Source organism: Saccopteryx leptura, chromosome 1 (genome assembly GCF_036850995.1).
Source record: "Saccopteryx leptura isolate mSacLep1 chromosome 1, mSacLep1_pri_phased_curated, whole genome shotgun sequence".
Classification (NCBI taxonomy): domain Eukaryota; kingdom Metazoa; phylum Chordata; class Mammalia; order Chiroptera; family Emballonuridae; genus Saccopteryx; species Saccopteryx leptura.
The window spans coordinates 154,626,290-154,649,694 of record NC_089503.1 but is presented as its reverse complement, the minus strand read 5'-3'; the positions used below and the strand labels follow the sequence as shown (position 1 = coordinate 154,649,694).

At 37.2% G+C, this 23,405-nt stretch overlaps 1 protein-coding gene across 2 annotated transcripts in view; it reads right to left on the bottom strand.

Annotated features, from left to right (window-relative positions):
* HCN1 (hyperpolarization activated cyclic nucleotide gated potassium channel 1) overlaps nt 1–23,405 on the bottom strand; it is a 338,266-nt gene that overhangs the window by 44,811 nt on the left and 270,050 nt on the right. For both annotated transcript variants that reach the window (XM_066377963.1, XM_066377973.1), the window contains exon 5: nt 7,326–7,472. In XM_066377963.1, coding sequence (XP_066234060.1) covers nt 7,326–7,472 — 147 coding nt within the window. The remainder of the gene's footprint in view (nt 1–7,325; nt 7,473–23,405) is intronic.

Below are 23,405 nucleotides of genomic sequence, written 5' to 3'. Positions count from 1 at the left end.
ATCAACATCCAGTTGTATGTCAGGTAAACAATAAGTCTTTCTTCCACATCAGAAATCAGCATAAAAGCTAAATATGGAAGAAAAATGAGATCTTGCATCACAACTCAATGATCCAGAGTAATATTGATAAATAGACCTCCTGGTCAACATGAACTTGTCTCTAATCACTCTATGACATAGACATCAATGATGAAGGGGAATAGTTGGGTAGCTATACAACAATTAATAAAAAATAAGCATTGTAGATATGCGGCCTAAGGGTATTTAACGAGGGTGTTAATGGGCTTCAGGTGGCTGCCCAAACCTGGTGAAGTTATATACAAACAGGTAAGTATTGTGGATGTGTCTAATATGAGGCAGATGGCTCATTCTCTGTATTCTCAAAGGAGCCACTACCAGAAAGAACATGGGTACCACTGGTTTAAATGTAGTATAATGAGTATGATGATGATGATGATAGCTAACATCTATTCAGTTCTTTGTGTTTTCTCATTTGATTAAGACGACAACCCAATGAAATAGTTACATTATTAACCCAGAAAGATAAAGGAGTCAGAATAGTCTCAAAGAGGTTGCCATTTCACACAATCACACAGAATGTACCAAGCTCAATATTTGAACATATACATACTATTCCTCGAGCTGTGTTGTTTAACATGGTAGACAATGGCCACATAGAATTATTAACCAATGGGATGATGAAATGTGGCTAAGATACTGAATTTTTAATTTAATTTCACTATTAAAGTTTAAGTTAAAATCTGACACAGTTCAGTTTTTAGAAAGGGTGAAATTATGTTTGGAAAAACTCAGGTAGGTGGGTAAACTTTTTCAACAAAACACTATGAAATCCATATGTAGATCAAGTGAGTCTGAGAAAAATTTAACATCAAAATTGAGATGTGCTGTTACTGTAAGAAAATATACTGGATTCTAAAGACTTAAGAAAAAAAATAGAAGAATTTAAACTATCTCATTACTGAGTTATTATATTGATTATATATTGAAATTATAATATGTTGATATATTTAGCTAACAAAATGCATTAAACTTAATTTAATGTTTTATTTTTAATGTAGTTCCTAAAAAACATATCTTGTTCCATTTAATATGATTTACAGGATATTGCTATTGAAAGAATTCTGCTGCAAACCAAATGTAAGGTCACATATGAGGGGATCTGGAATAAAGAAAGCGTTTCTAGGTTTTTTTTAAAGCTTCCTGTTAAATGTTATTTAATGAAGAATTCAGTAAAACAGACATAAAGTACAATGCTCAATATTCTGTATACCTTGAAGAGAGAGATGAAACAAATTGTGAAACTTCCGTAGGTAAGTAAAACGTGGTTTTGTTTGACCCCTGAGAAAATTAGATTCGGATCACAAATATTCTAAGAAGAATAAATCACTATCTGGAAAATGGCTAGCTAAAATTAAATTTAGGAGATCTCACAAAAGCTCTAAGGCAACACATGAAGTATATGAGGCCATAAATAATACATAAAACTAAAACATCGGTATCGGCTCTGAGTAGTCATTAAGTGTCCCATGAGAGAACAGCTCTGAATGCCAGCCCAAGTGTCCAATGTGGAGAGTGGCGCACAGCAGGTGCCCAGCATGAGGCAAAGTCTGGGTTGGTGGGATGACAGGGGACCGCTTTTGGGGAATACCGGAACGGAGTCAGGATTACTCTGTGAGACCTTGTGCGCATCATGGCTCTCATGCAGACAGCATCAATATAGAAAAAAATGACTCTGATGTCTGGCCAAAGGGGACACTGTTTTCCCTGTTATTCTTTAGAGGAAGATTAGCCAGTGGACATATTTATGGAGGTTTTCCAAAATACAGTTTACCAGGCTTCAATCCATGTTCAGAGTATCTGAATATAAATCGTTAGAGGATGTGACTCAAAATCTCTATTCTTAACAACACATTCCAAGTGTTAAGAGGTTGTGTGGAAACCATGGTTCCTAAAATATTTGAGGGAGAAAGATTATACACACACACACACACACACACACACACACACACACACACACACACACACAAAGTGTAAGATAATTGTAAAGAATAAAATACACATGGGTTAGTTTCTCTCTTTCTCTCTCTCTCTTCTCTCTCTTTCCCTGCATGTCTAGGCTCAAACTATGATTCTAAAACTAATTGGCTTTGTGACCATAGAAAATGACTCTAAGCCCACAAATCTTCATCTTCTTCATCTTTAAACTGGAGAGAACACTAGTGACTTTATCACAGAGGGTTGCCATGATTAAACAAAGCTCGCTAAATGTTATCATAACCATTATAACTGCAACAAAACAATATCTATTAGATCAAATAACTGGTAGAGAATATATATTCTATAAAAATATCAGAGAAATAAAGCTTTCCATGTCCTTTGGTAAGAGGATGTGTGTCTGATTGAAAAAAGAATGCTGAGTTGGAGACTGGTTATTAAAGACTAAAGTTGGGGTGAGTGCAGAAGTTCAAAAGAAGAAAATGATGACAGTCTTAAGACAGAGTCAATAAAATTCCCTTTTGGCCAACAGCCAGAAATAAGTATAAGATTTTTATGATAAATCTGCACTGCTAATATAATACTTTTGGAAGGTCAATTATAAATTACATACACATTCCATTTTTTTTAATAAACAGAAAACACATGGGGCAATTTAAAAAATAGATTTTCCTCAGCATTCCCCACTGGGTTGTATTGATTTGGTGGTTTGTCTTCTAAATTGCAAGGTGCTGACTTAATAGATAAGAAAAACAGCCCATACAAGCAGGTTTTACTGCTTAAAAATGTAAACATTTATCCAAACACAGACTTGCAAATTAGGTATTGCTTCAATTTCCAAAACTCAAAGTATTTCCTTTGATTTCTGTGTCCTCTTAGGGAGTATTTACAACAAACTATTTCTTTAGTTGTGATTATCTATCTTATTTATTTCTTTACTTACTTAATGACAGAGACAGAGAGAAGGACAGATAGGGACAGACAGACAAGATGGGAGAGAGATAAGAAGCATCAATTCTTCATTGCAGCTCCTCAGTTGTTCATTGATTGCTTTCTTGTATATGCCTTGACCAGGGTGCTACAGCAGAGTGAGTGACCCCTTGCTCAAGCCAGCAACCTTGGGCTTCAAGCCAGAGACCTTGGGCTCAAGCCAGCAACCATCAGGTCATGTCTATGATCCCACACTCAAGCTAGCGACCCGTCCTCAAGCTGGTGAGCCTGTGCTAAAGTTGGATGAGCTCGCGCTCAAGCTGGTGACCTTGGGGTCTCAAACCTGGGTCCTCTGCATCCCAGTTTGACACTCCATCCACTGTGCCACTGCCTGGTCAGGCTTTAACCTATTTGGAATTTTAGTAGGTAGTATCTGCTTTGCTCTGGCAATTAATAATATGTGACTTCCTACCTGCCTTGTATCTTTAAAAATGTATTTTAATTTTTCTTTATATTCTCTTCATGTATTTATACCTTGTCTCTATAAGTGTATAGTAAAAACTTTGATACTGAAAAACACATTTTATTATTTCTCTTCCCATCACACCTAGATCGATGCCCTACACGTAATAAGAAATCAATAAATGTGTTTTGTCTATTTGTTTTCTGAAAACTAGGCATGCAGGCCAAAAGAAAGAAGAAGACTCAATTTCTTTTTTTAATTTAGAAATTAAATCATGATGTGACCACAAAAACGACCAGGCCACTTACATAATTCTTCTAGCCTTTTGTTACTTTGACAGTTACGTGAGTATCTGACAATTTATACGATTTCTGCATAGCATTACAATACTATGATTCTAACTTGTCTTAATTAATGATAACTCAAATACATTTTAGAAGGCATTTAAAAAATTAACACATATGTGTTTGAAAAATATGATTTAGAATTGCACTAAATAAATATACACACATATTATGCTGTCTTTGCTAACAGTCTAGTTGACAAATTAGAGGTCAGAAAGATGGTATTATCCTCCCAGTCCAATCCACGTTCTGTGAAAATGAAATATACTGACGTCCTATATTCCACCAGGACACATGATCCGTACCTATTTTCAGCCCACGGCTCTTCACACTCACTGCTTAAAAATAGATCAGTTCTGAACTTTGGAGACAGGCTTCAGTTTGCCATTTTGCTCTAATCGAATCAGTGTAAATCTGATCATATTAAAAATAGACCATCTCGCTTTGTACACATTCCAACAGGTTCTCACAAGCAGAGCTGAATAGCGTGCCAACTTCTTCTAATTAGTTTCTAGTTTTAAGTCTACGGCCTGCTTGCCTCAAACATTCATCAGTCCCCTAATCCTGACGTTTCAATGCCAAGTGTTAATGCTGTGACATTGTCTCCAGAAAGCTGGCTGTTAAGATGTACGAAGGAGCTTACTAGCAGATTGTCTGAGTAAATTCCAAAAGAAAGGAGACGCGGTCAGGCTGGGTCTGGCGTCCCTCCTGCACATGGTCTGACACCCTCCGGATGACCCTACCCCAGCACTGGCAACACCATTATAACTGCTTATACATATAACTTTCTGTCTCCCCCGGAGCTGTGGGAGCCACCAGGGCTGTGCTTCATGGCTCCTCATTGAATCATAGTAACACCAAACATTAAATTTTACTTGTACTTACTTTGTTCCAGGTACTTCTTAATAAATATATATATTTATTTTTTATTTTTTTATTTTTTGCTTATTTAATCTTTGTAACAACTCTAAGAAATAGTCATTATCGTCATCATTCAGAATAGGAAAGTGAAATCCATATAAGTCAAGAAACAGTTCAACGTTGCGCAGAAAATAAGCCGTGCAGTTGGATTTGGACGAGGTGCATGGAGTCTGGCTCATGTTCTCAGCCTCTCAATAGTAGGTCTCATTTACTATGTGTTATATAATGGAGAGCATGTATGGAACTATTAATGGCATTTAAAATATCAGAAAGGGATTTAAAGTGACTCAAAACATAGAACTTTGAATACTTTTGCGTAGCCAGGGGAAAACAGGAGTGTATCATAAATAAGTGGAGAAGGCAATGGGTACTCCGGGGAACGCAGGCCGGGTACCAACCGGGATCTCTATGCTCCACCAACCCACATGTCTGATGTCACTGAAGTCTAGCTTTGCAGACTCAGGATTCTGACGAGGCACAGCCACAGAGCAACCAGCAATAAGATTACAGATTTCAGATAATACAGCACAAAGTAAAGCTATGATTCAAAATACCAAAATTGCTGGTACCATCTTAAAATTTTTCCTCAGAAAATTAAAGTTATTCCTTAACCTTTTGGCCCATGTATTTTAGTTCACAGTGAAATGAAAATGATCTTTTCAGAGGACTTTACAGTCTGTCCTCAGAATGCAGCCCATTCTCACATGGCTGGTGTGCAGGTCACATGGTCTAGCACAGGGGTCCCCAAACATTTTACACAGGGGGCCAGTTCACTGTCCCTCAGACCGTTGGAGGGCCGGACTATAAAAAAAATATAAACAAATCCCTATGCACACTGCACATATCTTATTTTAAAGTAAAAAACAAAACGGGAACAAATAGAATATTTAAAATAAAGAATGAGTAAATTTAAATCAACAAACTGACCAATATTTCAATGGGAACTATGGGCTTGCTTTTGGCTAATGAGATGGTCAATGTGCTCCTTTCACTGACCACCAATGAAAGAGATGCCCTTTCCGGAAGTGCGGTGGGGGCCGGATAAATGGCCTCAGGGGGCCGCATGTGGCCTGTGGGCCGTAGTTTAGGGACCCCCTGGTCTAGCACAAAGAAGAAGAACACACGAGCTTATCTGCCACTGAGAATTGTCCCCACCGTCAGGTGGTTCACCACTTAGGAAACCAGCAACCTTGGCTTTATGAACCCCGACAATATTCTAGTCAGACTTTGGAACACGTAGGGCATCAGGGAAAATGAAAGCTGGAGATTGAGTTATAGTCCGAGCAGAGAAGGGCTGGATACGAGCTTAAGGTAGCTTTATTTGGTTTAATTTGTAATGTAAACACAAAGAGTTTCAGAGCAGAGACCATGTCCTGCTTGTATTCTTCGGAGAAGATTAATCTAGCATTGATGAAAATGTAAACAGTAGAGAAAACAGACCAAAGGCTGGAAGACAGTGAGTTCTCGTGAGAAGATTAGGGTTAGGTGGCACTATTGGGAAAGGAGGCAAGGGAATGGGTGTAAGATTTATGTATTACCATAGCTAACTGGTAGATTTTCGTGACTGATTGTGCAGAGCAGAAAGAGTTTCAAAAAAGGACCAAAGTTTTATATTCCAAAGGACTGGAAAGAATGGCTAAAATATTTACAGAGAGACTTCAAAAGAGAATGCTTCAGTGTTGAATGATTAAATCATATGTATGGGGCCGGGTGATATGTAGTTTTTTAAAAAACTAGAGCATATGGCAAGAACTTGGGACTCATGTTTACAGAACTGAAGTGTGAGAGCAAATAAAATGAAAGAGGATAAATTAAGAAAGTCAGACTATTAAGTCAATGGCTTAGTAATGGTTCAGTGTTCAAATTGTTCTTCCCGCCCCCAGAAAAGATTCAGACTCTGTGTTTTGTTCACAGTTTAAATGTTACCAAACAAGGGCTCCCAGACAAAGGTTCTGGTGATGAACAGGTCACTGATAACTTTCAAGGGAACAATTCAAGTAAAGAGGTGGACATCAAACCACAATGCAATGATTGTATTAGGAAGCTTTTGAGGAGGTTGGTAGAAAAAATAGCAAAGCAGTGTAAGAAATAGAAACAGTAAAGAGAATGTCCTTTTGGGCTAGGGGGTGACCTGAACACTCTAGTGGGCAGTAGAAAGATTTTCTAAGGATGGATGGAAAAAAAGATTCAAGGCAAAGATGTGTTGTAATGAGGTTGTAAGAAATGAAGTAGTTGCACTAAGTTAAGTCTGTGAGCAGCAGACTGCAGGGGGTGGACAGGGAAAATAAACATGGAAGGAGAGTGGAAATAAAAAAGCAAACAAACAAAGAAACAGTTATGTATGAATGATATAAGGCAGTGGAAGATTGGGGAGATATGGACAATCAGAACACAAGAAAGAATTTTAAAAAGTAAGGATACAGAAACAGTTCTGAGAATTATAATTAAAATAGTTTTCCAGAATTTTTTTTTAATAATTAAAAACATGTATATGGGAAAACATAAGAAAGAATAAGGGCAAAAAAGATGTTTTATCATTTAATTCTGATATTTATTTTGAGTAACATTATAGCATGAACTTGAGGATTCCCACAAAAAGAGAAAATAGACAATGACTATGTACCAAGGAGATCCAAAACCATAAACCTTACCTCTCTTAGAGGATCATTGAGTTCACTGAGAATATTTTCTTCATCAAAGATTTTGCCTTGGTATCTGTGTTCATAATAATCATGAATCTTCTGACGCATGTCAGCTGGTAACTTATGGAATGACATGTATTGTTCCACTTGCTTATACTGTAAGAAAAAGAAAAGAGAAATATTTAAAAAACCCACATTTTTAGGCTGAATGAGAAATCGTCATGTTACTTTGTGCTATAGTCAATGACACTTAAATAACTGTAACAAAAATAAGCAATCATTGTTTTACGTTATATTTATTGATTTTAGAGAAAGAGGAAGGGGGAGAAAGATTGAGAGAGAGAGAGAGAGAGAGAGAGAGGAAGACAAAAACATCAATCTGTCTCTGTATGCCCCTGACCAGGCATCTAACCAGCAATCTCTGCAAATAAGAACAACACCCTAACCAACCAAACTATCAAGGCAAGGAACTAATGTACTAGGTGGTATTTTGACAGGAGGCATGGAAGAAGTTCAGAGTGAATTTAAAGATGAAACCCCAAAAAGCCAGTGGTAGGGTAACAAAACAAAACAAAACAAATGATGCTATTGTTTGGATTTCATTTTTACTTGTGAGTTCCAAAAGAAGTAAGAAGTTGTTCTTTGGGTCTTAATTTGGAGAAAGAATCTCGTAACTTTGGATAACACAAAAGGTTTTCTCTTAGAGCGTATAGAAAAAGATCAGACCTAATTAAATTTTAAACCCAGAGGCAGAGAGCTTGGCAGCTGTTGGCAAGTCATAGACACTCAAGGAACCCAGATGTCTTGTAAAGTAACAGACTGTGTCACACTTCAATTCAGGATTTACAAGCACACAAGGGTGAGATTAGAGCTACATGACTTCATAGCAGAAAGTTAACTTAAGACATTTAAGTTCATTTAACCAAGTACTTCTTAACCCTTTGAGTGGTACAAAAGTTCATGTACGTCCTCGTGCCTCCTGACCATCCAGAGTATGAGATAACAAAAATTTTTATTTAAAAAATGTATAAGGCAACATTAAAAAAAGGCAAATGTATGTTCTTCTTGTTTCTATAAATTGGTTATCAAACAAACATGATTTTAAGTTAATAAAACTGTAACTGGAACTAATTTTTTGAAATAAAAACTCACTCCCTGGGTTCAGCAAGCATGAAAAAAACTCACTAAAAAAACTTGATTGTTCATAAAATTGGGTGTGGGATTGCTCTATGGGAATGCAGATTTTGAGGCTTAACTCCAGAGATCAATTCCCTTGACATACGTGACACTGTAAATTTACAAACACACTCACACACAGACACTGTTTGTTTGTTTTTTTAAATATCATCCCTGCTAATCAAACAGGAACCTAGGGGCATGAGAGTTGCCCAGGAGCTTATTAGAGAGTTTTAGGCTGCATCTCAGATCTGTGAAGTCAGAATCTCGTCTTACAAGGATGCCCAGATGACTCACTCACCATACTTAAGTTTGAGAAACGGTCCTTTAATGTTTCCAAAACAGGAGATCATGAGGCCACACTTTGAAAAAAAAATTAGTCAAAGCCTTCAAAATTAGTTTCATTGTACAGATGATAAAATTAAGTAGAAATAAAAAGGTAGGTAATAAACCAAGATCCAGAAACTGGAATAGATTCTTCCCTTAAGCAAAACACATCTGATGTATAATCTATGGAATATTTTTTCTCAAATCTTCCTGATAACAGAGCTCTGAATAGACTATCAAGGTCTTCTGACTCCTTGACCATACTTATTATAATTGGTAACAGACTATCTAATGAGAAACAGCAACCCATTGAATTGTATTTCTTCAATTTTCCTTACATACTTTTCTTACATATAGTAGTCATGTTTTGATGTTCTCTTTGAGAGATTAGCATCCCTAATGAACAGAACTTTGTCGTGAAATTTCCTTTATTTGATCACCAGATTATGCCTGTGAAGTATTTAAATCTTGCATGTATATCTTATATAGATAGGCAGATATCTATCTATCTATCTATCTATCTATCTATCTATCTATCCATCTCTATATATTTCTGAAGCAACTAGATTATGATTTTAAGTATTTTGAAATTAGGCACCTATGCTGCTGCTGTCATTGTACAGAAGGGGCTTGAGAAATATTGGGTAGATACTTTCCAGGGAGCTCAGAACCTGTCTGTCTGCCTGATGTGACATGCTTGCTAGCTCACTTCGAGGTCTGGATCCGGTCCTCTTGGCCCCTCATGCCTCCGATCTGCAGAAAAGAGGCTCCTGTGGCTTTCTCTACAGAGTACTCTATTGGATAAAGTTGATTTGCACATGGACTGGAAAAGCTCTGTCTTTATTTCTAGAGACATTTCTGTGTTTAACTTTCACTCCTAGTCAGAAAAGAAGGCAGTGGAGTATTTGATGTACGGTTTTGGGTCTAAAACTCCCCTGGAGACCCCCAAGGTTAACTGCTGCACTGATGAGTTCCAACCGGACCAATTGGTTTGACTAGTCTGGCTCGACTAGATAAAGAGCCACAGAGAGGTTCAGTGGTGAGCTAGCTCTCCCTGAATCCCCCCACCGATCTCGGTGGATGAAGCCAGAGACATAGCGCACAGGGAGCAGCAAGCCCATAGGGAGCTCAGGTTGGGGACAGGCCCTCAGGCTACTGATGCTTCGTGTGTCTCTTCTGCTGCTGCACATTTCTTTGCCTTTACATAAAAGCATCACGTGAGTACAGCTTGGCGTCTGTTGAGTCCTGTCCAATACCTGAACTTGGGGAAATAATAAAGCAGCTCCAGACAATAGGACCACTACAGTTTGGACACTGAGTACAGTGATGAAAGTCCTTTCTGTTCTGGCCAAATGAAGGATTCATTTCTTCTGCACCAATAGGTGTCAAGTAATCTCTGCTTACTTTTCATAACAAAGTTCTCACCCAAACACTGCATGGGCTGAGGACAGTGTTTAACCCTGACCAGAGTATTGAGCTCTATCTAGATTGCTCAGTTCTCTGTCTGCATCCTAGGGGTGTGGGAGGCGGCCAGAAACCATGCGCAGACTCATGTAGGACGTGTGTGGGTTCACCTGGGGGACACCACCTGCACCTGCGCACTAAGGCTGCGCATCTGGGGAAAAAATAACCTGCTCTACGTCTGTCTCCAGATTGGCAAACTGCTCCTTAATTAGCTAGATACAACTATTACCTTGAAAGCTATTGTATTTTTAAGGAAAGGAGGGCTGGTTGAATCTAGTTCTCTTTCCTTACAAAATTCATTTAATCCCTTTAGACCTCAGTGTACTAATCTGCAACAGAGGGCACTGGGCCAAAGGACCTCCCTTGTTCCCCAAGAAAATATTTCTCTGAATAGTTCTTGTCATTTACTCATGCTGAGTCAACTTTTATTTTTGAGCCTATATTATGCATTTTAACCATTCATTGACTACTAGTAATCGTTGGTCTAACAAATACTGATTGCTGTGTGCTAATCGTTCTCAAAGTGAGGTTGCTAAATACCAGTAGCATCTAAGGACTTGTTAGAAATGTACATATGTTGTCTCCGCCCCCAACCTACTGAATCAGGAACTCTGAATTATAAACCCTAAGCACTCTGTGTTTCAGCAGGCTCTCAGGACACTAAAATATCAGAACAACTTCTATATGCCAAGTACTGTGTTATCTTAGGACCCAAGGAAGCACTCTGAGTGAGAGTCTGGAAAAGAAAAGAAATTCAGTTTTGACAAGTTAAGTCTACCATGCCCGCAGCACATTCTAGTGCTTCTCTGCAGCTCAGGCACTCGGGAGAGAAAATACGCCCATAGTCCACGACTCAGGGCCTTCTAAAGGAGGTGGGCCAGACAAGGAGAAAAATGCAGAAAGTAGAACCTGTATTTTAAAAGCAGTTGAGTCATGGAGATTGATCAAGTTAAGGGAACTGATGTTTGCCAGCAAGATGTGAAAACAAAACCAGAAAAACAAACACACAAACAAACAAGCAAAACGATGAATGGACTCCCAAAGATAGAGTTTCAAGGAGGAGAGCTGAAAAGCAGTATGTTCTACAATAAGGGAGGTTGGGCCTTGGCCAGTGAATTTGGAAACGAGGTAGTAATCTTTGTTAGAACTAAAAGAATAGTCTGCAGGTCCCCCCACATAGTTTTATACATTGAAGATTACTGGAAGATAGAATCAGAAGTTATACTTTTCATGTTAGTAGAAGAGCAAATTACATGAAAATAAGTATTAGTAAGTTGAATCAAATGGACTTCTCAGGTTATGATTTTAACTCCAATCTTCAAATCTATAAAACACTGCATATAAGTAGTGAACATTTTACTGAACTCTGTTTCTCAGGAAGCATTGAATTACTGCACAACAATGTGTTTTCTGGAATCTCAGGATATAAATATATATTTTTAATATTTAACCATTATTATTTTTTCCTTTCCATTAAATTTATTGGGGTTACACTGCCTAACAAAATTATAAAGGTGTCAGGTACACAATTCAACAACACATCATCTGTACCTGTACTGTGTGTTCACCCCCAAGTCAAGTCTTTTCCTATCACCATTTATACCCCCTTTGCCATCCTCCACCTCCCCCTACTTCACTCCCTATTACCACACTGTTGCACATGTCCATAGATGTGTGTGTGTGTGTGTGTGTGTGTGTGTGTGTGCGCGTGTGTGTGACAGAGGCAGAGACAGAGAGTCAGAGAGAGGGACAGATATGGGCAGACCGACTGGAAGGGAGAAAGATGAGAAGCATCAATTCTTCGTTGCAGCACCTTAGTTGTTCATTGATTGTTTTCTCATATGTGCCTTGACTGGGAGGCTAAAGCAGAGCAAGTGACCCCTTGTTCAAGCCAGCAACCTTGGGCTCAAGTTGGTGAGCCTTGCTCAAACCAGATGAGCTCATGCTCAAGCTGGTGACCTTGGGGTTTTGAACCTGGGTCCTCTGTCTCCCAGTCCAGCACTCTATCCACTGCACTACTGCCTAGTCAGGCTTTTTCTTTTCTTTTCTGTTCAATTCCTTCATCCCTCTCTTAAACCAGCTTCCAGCCTCCCACTCCCGACAGCTGTCATCCTGTTTTCTATCCATGAGTCTGTCTCTATTTTGTTTGTTAGTTTATTCTGTTCACCAGATTCCATATATAAGTGAGATCATTTGGTACTTGTCTTCTCTCTGACTGGCTTATTTCATTTAGCATAATGCTCTCCAGGTCCATCCATGCCGATTTGCACTGTTGGAGTAAATCCATATTGTTAAAGCCACTATCGAAAGAAGTATGAAGTTTCCTCAAAAAGTTAAAAATGGAACTGCCTTCTGACCCAGAAATTCCATTTCTGGGAATTTATCCGAAGAAACCCAAAACACTAATTTGAAAGAATAGAGGCACCCTTTTGTTCATTGCAGCATTATTTACAATAGTCAAGATTTGGAAGCAGCACAAATGCCCATTAGTAGATGAGTGGATTAAATGGAAAAAAATTAAGATGAGATCACACATGAAGAAAAGCAGATGGTTGTAAAGTCATTTTTCTTCAGAAGTTTGAATGAGATGCTTCCTGTTTAACTTCATTCTTATTTGTGGGTTTTTTGTTTTTTGTTTGGAAAGCAGGATAATAAAACATGGGTTTCTTGTTCTGGCCTGGTAATTCCAGTGGATAGGGCATTGTCCCAGAAAACCAAGGTCATGGGTTTGATACCTGGTCAGGGCACATAGAGGAAGTGACCAATGAGTGCACAACTAAATGGAACAACTAAGTAAGAACAACAAGTTAATGCTTCTCTCTTTCACACACAAATCAACGGACAAATTTTAAAAATTAATTAATTAATAAAAAGAAAACGGATTTCTCTCTGAGAGTAACTTCTTCAGCTTTCAAGATACGAGGGAAACTTTTTATGATAGTAAGTACTTGGCTTGTAAAACTATCAAAATTACAACTTAACAGATGATCTTAACACTCTAGAGAAAATATTAACAATTAAAACTGTTATTCTTCCCTCCAAAATGATCACTTCTATTAGACACCTGTTATCTTATTTATGGAAATTCAAACTATCCATTCAGATATTTTATGATGTATTATATTTTTATATATTTGAAAATATTATAAAATCAAGATTCAAAAAGACTTGAGATTTTTTATACAATATAGTTATTTTCTTCTTAATATTATTTTACTTTGGTTTGAAAATGGCCAGAGTCTAAAAGGTTCTCCAAAAAGCCAGTGTAAGTCTGTTTAAGACTTAACTAAGCAACTAATTAAAAAAATAAAAATAAAGAGAGGTCAGTGTATTTAAGAATTAGAAAAAAAATGCTTAATTACCAAGTAAATAAATTATTCCTATAAAAACATTCTTAGAAAGTTAACTTTTTAGTAATGCTATAATAAAAGTCAAAGGTAGAGATGATTGCTAGAAATTGAAAGTCATTTTCATTATAATAGAGTTTAAAGCTGAGCTTGAGTATTTTAAAACTCATTTAGAGTGTTTTATTGCTCTTAATGGTTTTGATCTTTATTACTGCACATTCTCCTAGTGTGTCTGTGTGTTGGAAAATGATTTTGATCTCAATTTAACAAGAGTGCAGAATGACACACCATGGCAATCTAATCACTCTCTCATTTTTCAATAAGGCCATTTAAAACATTCTGTCCTATCTAAACACTCTTATTTCCCTCCCCCAGTGATTTTTTTCACCCACATATAATGATCTAGCCTAAAATTTCAAAAAGAAATAGAAGTTTTCACACAATACCATCTATTACTTCATTTAGAAAGATACCTATTCCGGCCCTGGCCGGTTGGCTCAGCGGTAGAGCGTCGGCCTGGCTTGCGGGGGACCCGGGAATCAGGGCACATAAGAGAGGCGCCCATTTGCTTCTCCACCCCCACCCCCTCCTTCCTCTCTGTTTCTCTCTTCCCCTCCCGCAGCCAAGGCTCCATTGGAGCAAATATGGCCCGGGCATTGGGGATGGCTCCTTGGCCTCTGCCCCAGGCGCTAGAGTGGCTCTGGTCGCAACAGAGCGACGCCCGGGAGGGGCAGAGCATCGCCCCCTGGTGGGCAGAGCGTCGCCCCTGGTGGGCGTGCCGGGTGGATCCCGGTCAGGCGCATGCGGGAGTCTGTCTGACTGTCTCTCCCCCGTTTCCAGCTTCAGAAAAAATACAAAAGAAAAACAAAAAACAATATTAAAAAAAAAAAAAGAAAGATACCTATTCCTTATTTTTTTGTAAGAATGGAAAAAATATCTTTTCTCTTATTCTGCTCACAAAAAGGAAGGGATATTTCAAAATGAATATGGAGCAATAAAATAGCCCCTAATTTTTGTGAGCAGTGTATTTGAAGTTAATCTTTCACCTGTGTTTGACTATCTCTTCCTCATCCCTCCTCAAGAACATCATCCTATGTATCTATCTTATAACTTCAACTTTCTCTTTACTTGTTGGTTCTAGTCAAACAGCTTTTAATTATACTCACTTTTTCATTTAAAATAATCCCTAATAACAACAATAATAATATCTATCCTTTGGATATTTCAAACTATTTTCTGGGTACTCAACAAAAGAATTTACGCACATTTGCTCATTCAATCATCACAACAACCTCATGAGACTGTGACTGTTATTTTCACTTTACAGAAGATGAAACTGAGGCACAGAAAATTTAAATAACTTTTATAAAGCCACACAGCTAATTAGAGTTCAAGCCAGGATTTGAACTCAGGCCATATGCATCCAGTTTGTGATCTTATTCCCTATATGACATTGTCTTAAAAAAAAAAAGGCTTTCAATTAAGCACAAGCAACCCTCTATCTACCACCTGATTTTTCTCTTCCTTTTCTCAATCAATTTCTTGAAACAGTGGTCTACACTCATCTCACTGATGTTAAAACTTTAAACATCGAATTACAGTTTCCATTCTTTCTACTCTACTAGTAATACTCTTATATTTCAATGATTTCCCAAAGATTACCATGATAATTAGATACTTTGCAAAGATGCTCTTATTTGGTATCGAACAGCACTGAAAACTAGTTACTGACCCTGCTGAAGCCCAGTGCAAACCCTCTGTCCTTGCAGCTGGCTCACCTCTGACTTCAAGGATACCTATGTTAGATAGTTCATCTCAGGACCTCTGCCTGAGAGCTTTCAAAGAAGCTTAGAAACTAAGAAGCTTAGAAAGCTTGCTCAGTTCAAGGCAGAGTTGAATGGAAGTTTAGGGATGGGGAGAGTGTAGGTAATACTACCCAGGGTAACATTTAACTAATGAGGTCTTGAATCTACAGATTTATGTCATAGCCTCTCCTTCTTCAGAGAGACAATTCTAGGGTGCATTCTGCATCTTTCCTCTTGGTTTCAGTGGAACCAAGTCCACTTGTTCATATTGGAAAACAGCTTAAGAAGATACACTTCAATGGCTTTCCCTTTCTCCTAGTCTTACTCTTCTTGTCCCCCATTCTGCTTTTGGAATTACTCACCAATAAATTACCAACATCCTAATCCTTCTCTTAGGCTCTTGCCAAAGAATGCAAATTAAGACATTATCATTGATCCCTTCCTCCAAAAGGCATCTGAGCCACTGGCTCTTCCATTCTTGTTTCCTCTTCCCCCTCTGGCTGTTTTTGGCAGTCTTACTTGTTGATTTTTTTTTTATTTTGGTGTGTCCAAGAACTATATCCAAAGATTAAAAAAAATTTTTTTCAACTCACATATTTTCCTTGAGTAATCCTTCCCTCCTCTGACTTTAGTTACTGTTGATAAACCACCAATTTCCAATCAGTAACTCCAGTAGAGGACTAACCCCTCAACTCCAGACGCCTACATCCACCTTCCCCTTCAGCATCTACCTTAACAACGTGTCTCAAAGTGTAGCAAACACAACATGCCCCAAATTGAAATCATCTCCCTTCTTCCCCTCACTTTTTCTATCCAACCAACAGCCTAAGCTGTAGATCTAGTTCAGAGAACAATCATCTCTCTGTTTCCAATACATTTGACTTTTATTCTCCAGAAGTTAACCATATTTCCCCTTGGAGTCCATTTTTAATGCCTTCTCTGAGTATTTTTCCCTACTACCTGGCTCAAACTTTAATGAACCCTCAAGTAACATAGGGATCTTACTCACACAATGATTCATACTCAGTATGGGTGGTAGTGGAACTAAGATTTGGCATTCCGGAGAATGTCTTAGATGATGCTTATGCTGGTTACCAGAAACTCACAGTAGAAAGGTCTAGATTAAATTAGGTGGGCCAGTTCTTTTTTTTTTCTTTCTTTCACCACACCAAGCCCACACCCTGGCTCTTTCACCACTATCACATTTGCTTATTTAATTTCTATATTCTCAATTAAACTATAAGCATCTTGAGGTGTATTTTCACTGTCGTATTTATTTTGTAATGCAGTGACTCATACAGTAGGTGTTCAATTTTTGCTGGATTAGTTATATATGTTCTAAAATTATTCCTTTTTGTACATTATATTATTTAGTCTTGATTGGAAAACTGATTTGAATTACATTTTTGAAGTACTACCAAAAATGATACAAGATAGTTTTGTTTGATAAGGCCAAATATATGTAAAACATTTAAACTCTTTTCCATCCTTTTAAAATAAATTTTAATTATGCATTGGAGAGAAAAATCAAACACTTACTAATTTTGACAAAATGCCTAGTGTTTGGTTTCTTTTCCAAGGAAGGTAATATGCCCTATTAGCTGAAAGACCCATGACTTAGTTTATTAACTTCTTCTCTAAATGACTTGTCACTTAATTTTTACAAATTAGATGGTGAAGGACAAAGTGTTTTTTAAACTATGAAACCTGTTAGTCATAAGCTTAGAGGTAATATTTCACACCAAGGTTACATCTTACAGGCTACCCATGACTGCAGTGTTCAGACTAAGAATTTGGGTGAGTGAACAGTAAATAAAATGGTATAAATTTTTTTAAAAATTGGGTGCATTGAAAGTTGCCACATCATGTCTTGTGTGTGTGTGTGTGTGTGTGTAAAATTCTTCAATGAAAAGATGCAAGTTTATTTGTTAACCCTCCATTGGGAGGATATACTCCCTTTCTATAATGGAGTTGAACATTTCTTTTAATAGTGTATTACCAATACCCTCTCTCCATCACCCGCAACCAACTTTTTAAGCTTTTAGTGATGGATGATCAATCATTTACATAATCCCTGTGTAAGTGTAAAAAGATTAATAGCTTGAAAATAAGGATGGCATTAAAATATCACTGATAGTCTTCATTATTTTAGGTCTAGGTATTTCTTAGAGTTAGTACCAGCTTGATTCACTTTTGAAAGTCTCTCTAGTTTGTTTTTAATACAACTGTTTCCATTTCACTGTCCATGGCTTTCCAAATTTAAAGCAACCGAGGATACACTGAGTATACATGACTCTTACTGAGAGTGCATATCACTTGGAGAATAATTAAAAGACAATGAATTAATGACTTAATAGAAAATTACCATGGAGAAACAACATATTTGATGAAGAAAGGAGCTTAACAGGTGTGCTCCTTCAGATTAATTTGTTTTTTGAAAGTGAATAATTCTAACAAAGATTAATTCTTTTTGTACAAATTAAAAGAGCAATTTTTAATAAGTGTATAATATTTAACAAGATTAAAACGGATGTGATTATAGTACTTATCTCATCTGACATGATGTGGTATTAAGAAGAAATGTAGTAATGCACACGTATATTAAACTCAACTAGTCAAATCCATTTTTCAGACCTGAACACTGACCAGTTGTTAGTCTCATCATAGAACAATGTAAAAACCTGTGTTAATCCATTGGGTGAAGTTACACTATAGAAATACTATAATAACTCTTGGTAAATACCTACCAGAAAGAAAGGGGAAGTTATTAGAAGAAAGTGCTAAATATAGCCCTGAAATATGAGAAAAAACATAGAGGTTCTGTTTAAGCAAGGCTTAGACTTTCACAAAAGGGAGTATTGGTGGTTGATTTCAAAAGAAAATACAGCCTGAGCCGGTGGTGGCACAGTGGATAGAGCATCGGACTGGGATGCGGAAGACCCAGGTTCAAGACCCCAAGGTCACCAGCTTGAGCGCAGGCTCATTTGATTTGAGCAAAAGCTCACCAGCTTGGACCCAAGGTCACTGGCTCCAGCAAGGGGTTACTTGGTCTGCTGAAGGCCCGCGGTCAAGGTACATATGAGAAAGCAATCAATGAACAACTAAGGTCTCACAACAAAAAACTGATGATTGATGCTTCTCATCTCTCTCCGTTCCTGTCTGTCCCTATCTATTGCTCTCTCTGACTCTCATTCTGTCTCTGTAAAAAAAAAAAAAAAAGGAAAAAAAAGAAAGAAAATACATACCCACATACATATGCATGTTTGTGATTTCTATATATAAATATAAACATGCAGAAATATAGGTTTCTAAATCTAAGTTTATATATGCAATGCAAATTGAACAACAGTGGTTTGAAATAGCTATGATTTATTACTATCGTTTCTTGAGCCAGCATCAGAAACATCACGATTAATAATACCAAGGGAGAGGAGTCGCTTTCGGAAAACTAGCCATGGAATTTATAAAAGGATCTGAACTTTATCAACTCAACACTATGCAACTAATAGTCATTGGTTAATATAATATATGACATCATAAGTTCCAAGCCATGTTTCCTGAAGTAGTAGGGGAAGACAAAGACTTCCAATCTAACTAGAGGTTATTCAAAAGAGCTTTGTTAAAATTAGAACCATTTAGCAAGATGGTACAAAACAAGTTTGCCATAGAAACATCTTTACAGAAGCTGAGAGAAGCTGCTCACTAAAATATTAGGAGCCTATTGCAAGGCCAGTGGTGTCAAACATGATACGAAGGTGAGCCAAGACTCATGTGTTACCAGGCAGGTAATGGAATGGCTGTTATTGGACAAGCAAAGTGAAGAAGTGGACTCAAGAAATGGACTGATGGGTCACTGGATATCAAAGTTAAAGCCACGTGAACAGAAACAGCAAAATGAATGAGTTTTGAATCTTGTTTTACTCAATCATAAAAGGGCTAAAGATTTACATTGTTTCTAATAATCAGTAAGATTTTTTGTAGTTCATTTATTTATTTATTTTTTGGCAGAGACAGAGAGAGTCAGAGAGAGGGACAGATAGGGAGAGACAGGAAGGGAGAGAGATGAGAAACATCAATTCTTCTTTGCGGCTCCTTAGTTGTTCATTGATTGCTTTCTCATATGTGCCTTGACCAGGGGGCTACAGCAGACCTAGTGACTTCTTGCTCGAGCCAGCAACCTTGAGCTCAAACTGGTAAACCTTGCTCAAACCAGATGAGCCTGCGCTCAAGCTGGCGACCTTGGGGTCTCGAACCTGGGTCCTCCACATCCCAGTTTGATACTTTATCCACTGCGCCACTGCCTGGTCAGGCTGTTGTTCATTTATTTTGATGCAAGTGTATATTATTTTATTTGGTAAGTATCAATGGACTCAATTTATAGTTTCTAAAAATAAATAGGCTTCAGGATGATAGCACTGATTTGATGTTTTTATTTTGTTTGTTTTTTCTCTGCTCATGGCCTTAAGGAGGCACACTCAGCCAGTCGGCATTGTTAATTAATGAGTGTCTTTTTAGCTAGAAGTTTAGCCAGATATTTTCTTACAGTTTAGTTGGGAAGCAGGGTTGGGGTAGACACATTTAAGTAGAATTCTTCAAGGGATGAAACTGTCATGACAAATGCCATAATTATCCACTTCAAGGTGGAATATTCTTTCCTGTCCAAAAATATTGTTATTATATTTATCAATAACTTTTACACTTAAAGGGATAAATGCTTCATCAGTTTTTTTTAACACATTTAATAAGTTCTTTTAAGCAATGAAAGACTTCATCTACGTAGATCACCTGGACTAAGAGTTTGAGATTGGTATGTGTTGTGGAAGAAAGGTTAGTACAGCTCTAGCTGTGATTATTTTATCTTCTTCATCCCAGTTTCTCTTAATAAAAACTGTCATTTTAAAAAATGATAAATGATAGAGGAATTTGAAAATTATTCTAGTGCCTCTCTTCATAATCAACATTCATTGATCAAGAATGCTGTCAGCTTCTAGTTTCCTGGCTTTAAATAATAGAGGGATCAGCAAAAGTAGGTTCACAGTTATCTGCAAGGAAAAAGACATGTAGGTAATGATTCTTACAATAGCTTTATTAACTGTGTCTCACATAGTCACCACTGTAAATCTACTTTTGCCTGCTCCTGTACACATTCACTGAGAAGCCCTAAAAATATATCTGCAGGCTAGACCAGTTTCAATCAGATTCTTTATATCCAATTACCCATTTGGCATCTCTACTTGGGTGTGTAATAAGACCTCACATTTAACACATCCAAAGCTGAAATCCCACCCCAAACCTCATATTACTACACAATCCCTCATCACTGCATATCACATAATGATGACTTTCTACCAGTAGCTGAGACTAAAATCTGCACTCGTTCAGCCATATTTCATTCTCTTGTACATTATGTCTGCAGTAAATTTTATTCTATACACTTATTTATTTTTATTTATAGTTTTGCTGAAGTCTAATTTACATGGAATAAAATTCTCATGTTAAGTGTTCATTTCCATGAGCAATCACCATTATGCCCAAGTTCTAGAACATTTCTATCACTCTCCAAAGCTCCCTCATTCTCCTTGATGGTGATCCCACTTCCCCACCACTGGTCCCAGGAAACTACCGATCTATTTCCTGTCACGTTTTTCCTTTTCTAGAATTGTAAATAAATGGAATAATACAATATGCAATCTTTTACATCTGGCATTTTTTTCATTTAGCATGATGTTTCCAAGATACATCCATGGGGTTGTATATATCTGTACATATTTTTTGTGATTTTTAAATTGCCAAGTAATTTCCAGACCTATTATAATATATTCCCCTTTCATGTCTACTCTGGCAAACTTGGTCCAGGTCACCATCATCTCTTAAATGAATGACCTTCAAAGCCCTCTAACTGGTCTCTCTGCTTTACCTTTTGACTGCTCACAATTTATTCTCAGCCCAGTAGCCAGTGTTACCCTTCTCAAAAGTAAGTCTGACCATGTCATGCCTTTGTTTATAATCTGCCAAGTATTCCAGTGTTGAAGGTAAAGCTGAAATCTTTAATAACGTACAAGGCCACATGTGAACTGGCTGCCTGCTGCTTCTCCTATTCCTATCCTATTTGCTCCCTGAGCTCCAATCTGATTGGCATCTTTTGTCTGGAAATAGAGGAGAATACTGAGTATCAGGAAATACAAGAGTCAAAGTGAAGACAAGAAATAAGATATCTTCCTGCAGCATCGGTCTCCTTCGGTGCTGAGAAATTTAAAACCTTGTAACATTAGAATATAGTAAATTGTAGAATCTACTGTAAAAGTTGAACTCTCAATTACACTTCTACATTGAGACAACCACCATTAGTCTATACCCTAGAACATTTCGGTGCATGTGTTTAAATTACTCTGCATTTTAGTTGTTCTAGGTAAAGAAGTGTGAAATCATTGACTTACTTAATCATTCTGGATTATGGGAGTAACAGATTTTAATTATAGCTTAGCTGAGGTAAGGCTGATGTAGAAGAACCTCTAGGAATGGATACATTTAGCTCTGAATTTTGTTAAATCAAGTTTTAAAGTTTGTAACAACAACAATGGCAGCAACAAACTATAGTGTTCTAGACAAGGACCCAAGGCCTGGTGAGAATTTTTTGTTCATTGGGTAAAATTCAAACAGACTCACAGCTAATTTTTACTTGGGAAAAATGAAAATGGTATGAGAATTATGTTTCTTTTAAAAAGTATAGCACTGGCTCTAGCTTACTGTTAAGGAAGTAGACTAAAAGACACCAACGTGACAAGCAAGACTGCTATTGTTCTTCAAATGGATAAAACTTTATATGACACAACCTACTAGTCACACATTGGATTATTAACAAATATATTTCTCTAATATTATCGAATTAAAAACAGACAGAAATAAAACCCTTGAAAATGAAAATAAACTTGGGATCAGCAAAGTACTATAAAGTAAAGGTGTTAACTAAAAACCTGGACACATTTGCCTCCCAATTTTCTTACCTTAAAAATAACATTCGGGCACTTTAATTATTTTCTCTATGAAAGCAGATAATTTTAGTGCTTCAGAAAACACTGAGCACGTGTCCAATATACTATTATAGTTCAGATTAGAAAAATTATTGATGTATAAATGTTTCCCATCTTTTTCTGCACTTTAGTATCAAGTTCTTGATGAAGAAAAAAATAATTAGAAGGTTATACTTAAAAAGAAATTAGATGTTTCAATAGTAGAACCTACATATACTTTTCTTGGTTTTTGAAGATTTTCATAATTATAAAATGTTTTCTCCTATAACAGATTAATATTTACTATTCATTATAGCCATATGCTTCTTTATTCTTTTCCAAGTACTTTGTCTTACAACTTGTTAGGTCACTGAAGAGAGTTAGAAACAGAGCAAAGCCTAGAAAACATTTCTCTTGATTACAGAATGGTGCTCTTAGCCAAACACAAAACACATTAAAACAAAAAAGCTACAGATAAATACTGATGCGTATGTATACAGTACAAAAGAAATAAAGGGCAGGAGAATGAGCACTGAGCTTCTTGGATTCACCTTTTTTATTGACGCTCCATAAATGTGTTTCTTTGTTGAGGAGTTGTCTGGTTGTCTTATTTTCATTTAAATAAATAATGAAGAGGAAAAAAATATCTCATGGCTAGAAAGAAGTGAGAAAAGGCTACAGAAGTTAGGAAGCATGTTGAGTAAGCTGATACATGGACACTAAGCATTATTAGAATGCAATCTACATTATTAATGATTTAACAGGTGATGATGACAGTGATGATAACCTTCCCATGATGGTCTACAGTGTACAAAGACCATGTGTTTTTCCCACCAACCTTGTGGGGCAGATTGGGCAGGCATGCTTCTGTTGGTGTCTTTATGAAGACATCGAGAGGCATAAGAGAGAAACCACAGGCTTGAAGCTAAACAGTCATTTCCCTGTGAAGCTGGGACTGTG